Source organism: Montipora capricornis, chromosome 12 (genome assembly GCF_036669925.1).
Source record: "Montipora capricornis isolate CH-2021 chromosome 12, ASM3666992v2, whole genome shotgun sequence".
NCBI lineage: Eukaryota > Metazoa > Cnidaria > Anthozoa > Scleractinia > Acroporidae > Montipora > Montipora capricornis.
Genome location: NC_090894.1, coordinates 38,314,929 through 38,319,311, shown reverse-complemented (window position 1 = coordinate 38,319,311; position 4,383 = coordinate 38,314,929). Strand labels below are relative to the sequence as shown.

At 41.4% G+C, this 4,383-nt stretch overlaps 1 protein-coding gene across 1 annotated transcript; it reads right to left on the bottom strand.

The window, feature by feature from the left end:
* Positions 1–280: 280 nt before the first annotated feature.
* LOC138025801 (uncharacterized) lies at positions 281–1,048 on the bottom strand. Its single transcript, XM_068872961.1, has one exon. It carries the CDS (start codon positions 1,046–1,048, stop codon positions 281–283), a length of 768 nt encoding a protein of 255 aa, XP_068729062.1.
* Positions 1,049–4,383: the final 3,335 nt, after the last annotated feature.

Genomic DNA, 4,383 nt, shown 5'->3' with positions numbered 1-4,383 from the left:
CGAGTTGCCATCAAAAGGTGTTCGTTTGACAAAGGCCTCGTGATTGTTTTTGCATCGAAACCACAGGGAAGATAGATAGATAGATAGATAGTTTATTCACCTTAAAAACTTGCAGCCAAAAGCTGAATTGCGGTAAGGCTTACAAATACAAAATTTACAACTGCGCTTAACTACAAACTAATTATAGGACTTATACTACATAAAAATTGTTAAAGAATCACACATTAAAAGCATGCGTCAAATTCCTATATACAATAAGAAACAAATTTATATCTAGTTCTCAGCTACTATGAACAAAACTTAAAAGAAAACTATTCTTGCATCTTTCAGTTTTACATTTCGGACGAATAAATGTTCTTTTTTCTCTCAGATAGTAGCTTGGTTGGTATCTACTTGGAAGTAGTTTGTGAAGACTGTGAGATTGATTTGCACATATTTCATCGAACAACTTTGCTGCAATTGACTCTCTTCTATCATACAGTGTTGGAAGTCCAGACAGCTCTAGAGCCTTAGCATACGATAGTTCGGGGTAAATAATCTTCATAGCGCGTTTTTGAAGTCTTTCTAGGTCTTCGCTTAGATAACTTGGTAGAGCGCGATGAAAAACTGGGCTGCCGTACTCCAGAATAGAGCGAATGCATGTAATGTAAAATAGAAGAAGCTCTCTTGTGGCTACATGCGATTTCTTAAGCTGTCTAAGAAAATATAATCTTGTTGAAACTTTCCTAACTAGTTCTGACACATGGACATTCCATTTTAAATCACTGCTTATATTGAGTCCTAATAATTTCACACTGTTCACAGTCTCTAGGGTCTGACGGTTCACCCAAATAGGGTCAAACTCTGGTTCGTTTTTTGCAAAGCTAATCCTAAGCTCTTTGCATTTTCTTTCGTTTAACTGAAAACCATCATTCCTTGCTTGAATAGCAAGATCGTCTACCATTTGCTGAATACAGCTCTTTTGCCCTTTAGTTATTACCTCAGAGATTGTGGTATCGTCCACATATTTCCACATCTCTGCCTCTCCTGCTTTCAAATCATTAATCATTATTTAGAATAACCACGGCCCAAGCTTTGTCCCCTGTGGAACACCGGCCGGAATGTAACGCCATTCGGAGAAGCAGTCTTGGGCGAGTTTAACTCTCTGTCTCCTATCCGATAAAAAGTCAACAATCCAGCATAATATGGGGTTCGGAATATCGTAATCTGAAAGTTTACGCACTAAGATATTATGGTCAATAAGATCGAACGCCTTACGGAAATCAAATAAAACCGCTCTAATCGCGGCCGAGTTCCCATCAGAGCTGACGTGCCAGTTATGGATCATGCTGACAAGGGCGTGCGTAGTGCATGATTTAGGTATTGTCCCATATTGCCTTTTGTCGATTTTTTTGAGCACGGCGGGCATCACAAAGTCATGAAGAACATAATCTTCTGCAAACTTTGAAAGAATAGGCGTGAGGGAGATAGGGCGAAGGTGCTTGTTGACGTCTTGGATAGGTCTTTGTTTGGGGACAGGGACAATATCTGCCTCTTTCCAAGATAAAGGCAACCGGCCTTCGCGAAAGGAAGAATTCATGATATCCATGATGGGTGGCGCCAAAAGATCTGCATTCTCCTTTAGAAGCCATCCGGGAATACCGTCCGGTCCTTGTGCCTTGGCTGGATTAATAGAGCATAACTTTCTAAAGATAGAAAACTCTGATAGCGGTGGAAAATCATCATTCATAGTTCTGCTCGAAGACACAAAGGCGTCCCCTCTAAATGGATTGTGGGTAAGCGGTACAAAGACCTCCATTGGGGCTAGGAAAGTTGTGTTAATGTGGTTTGCAAGATCATCTGCTGATAGACCACGAGCACCTTCTAAGTGATGAACGGACTTTAAAATATTATCACGTGACCCAGAGGGCCCTTCCATTCCACTGAGTCTCTTGATTTCGCCCCACCACTTAGCTGGGGAACACCCCTTTAGGTGTTGCACTTTACATTCGTAGTACTTCGCGCGGCATCTTTTGCGTTCTCGGTTAACAAGGTTTCTCAGGTGGTTAAACTCCGCTCGGTCTCCTCGGCCTAGGGCCTTTTGTCGCTTTCAAATCAAGTTCTTAAGAGTGGAATTTATCCAAGGTGGTTCCGTTCGATGAACAATTTTAGGCTTCATCGGCAAAACGAAATCAAGGCCAGTTTTGATGATCTTTTGTAACATCGACACCTTTTCTTCGCAAGTTGTCATAGCTCTGATCACCGCAGTAACATCGACTTCATTGAGATACGTTCGCATTGCAAGACGGTTACTAGGTCGTAGGTCCCTTGAAATAACAGTATGCATTGATTGCGATGTCTTAGCCCTTTGCTTTGGCTGTACTTCAACTGAGCTATGATCTGAAAGACCAAAAGCGGGACGTTCAACCGGAGTGTCGTAGTAATCCTGAAGGTTGGTGAGAATTTTATCGAGAGTGTTTTGCCCACGAGTAGGGAAATGTACAATCTGCTTCAGGTTGAAGTTTGATTTGAGCCTTGCGTCGTTCAGATGGTTGAAGTCGCCGAGTACCAAAAGACCGCAATTTGGGTATTTAGACTCCAAGTCCATTAAACATTTAGTCAAATAATCCAACATCATAGAATTTATTGCTTGTGGTGGATGGTAAACAACTCCAGCAATAATGCTTGAGATGCCCCTTGGGAGACGAGTCGGGCGCAATTTAATCCACAAAAGCTCAAAAGAACCATTTTCGTCCTCGAGACCCCCCAGAATAGTATAAGGGATCGACGCTTTTATATACATACACACCCCGCCGTGTATTGCTTCTTTCCTGTCCCTTCTAATGAGGTTGAAACCATTTATTGCCACTACAGAGTCGGGAATATGGCTTTGAAGTCAGGTTTCAGTTATGCAAGCTACATCGACATTTGCATTAATAACAACACTGTTCACTTCGTCGATCTTTGGAGCCAAGGACATGACATTCGAAAGGAAAAGCGAAGGAACAAACTGCGGGGATGCCGCTGGTTTTGCAATAGATGTTTTAGAAACCGTAGCCCAGAACTGCGACACATTCCGGCACGCAAGGTCAAACAGCCGCAAATTTTCTTGCTCTGTATTGTTAGGCCCACAAGAAAATGTTGATGGCATCTGAAAAGGAATGAAGGGAGAAATGCTCGTACTTTCACTTGAGAATTTGGGACGCTGATCATGTCGGTGATTGACTGACGTTCCTACGTGTCCCGATTCAACTAACATTGATCTATCCAATACGTGTTATTCGATAACAGAATAACTTAGAGAATAACGTTATTCTGTGTTTCCAATAAGCACCTTCTACACATACCAAGGCCAGATGCATTACACGGAAACGATTGATGCAGTTTAGCCTTTCAGCACCCTTGGGCAAAGTAAAGAGTGATACGAACTCTAGCTTCTTCGGAAACGTGACATTTGCGAGATGATTGGGAGGCACTTCACACACTTGGGCAGACTAGCCTTACAAGTTCGTTAATTTCTGCTGCAACACACACTTACAGAATGCATTTTCTATGTATATACTTTCAACGCATGAAACAATTGACAAACGTCAATGGATCAACGCATAATGTTTTCTACGATGTTTTGGCGGGAATTTACATGGAATGCCGCAAAGGTGTGAGTGCTTTAGCATGTGTGGTTTTAATATCGATAAAATGTGCCTTTGAAATAATAATTTGTGTTCTGAAGTGGTAATTTCGACACAAACTCGTACGATAATGACTCATGAGCAACTGTGGAAAACTTAAAAGCCGAACTTACCGACAACTTTTCTGCCGCTACCAATTCATTGTGGATCCATCCTTTATGTTGCATGCTGTTTATGTTCCATGCATCAACCGACTTTTGGCAGTAAGCGTCTACCTGCCCTTTGAAATAGGAGGGGATGGGGCCACATCAGCATGCATAACAGACAATAATCCTTTCATGAATTGGTAAAATGTTCTTTATATTTGAGACATCGCTCTCATTGATCTACTAGCACTTTTCAAACTATTTTTAGCGATAATTCTGGACTGAGATGTTAATTACATTAAATTTTTCGCAAACCGAGAAGTGTATACGTAATCACTGTGGAAATTAGTTCGTTATATCGAGATTGGCGTTACATAGAAAAACCTACAAGGTATAATTCTTTTTTTTTTTTTGTAACAGTAACGTTACGTTGCTCCATACTGTACCCAGCTGTGAATTGCGATTTGTTAAGATCTGTGGCTACGATTTTCACTGGACAAAGCTGCGTTACGCGTAAACTGAACAGTAATGATACAGTAGTCAAGGCTTTCTCAGACACGAGTTACTTTAAACAATGAAAACTGAACTACTTTCGATGCTGTAGATAAGTGGTCAGGGGCCGGGTCACA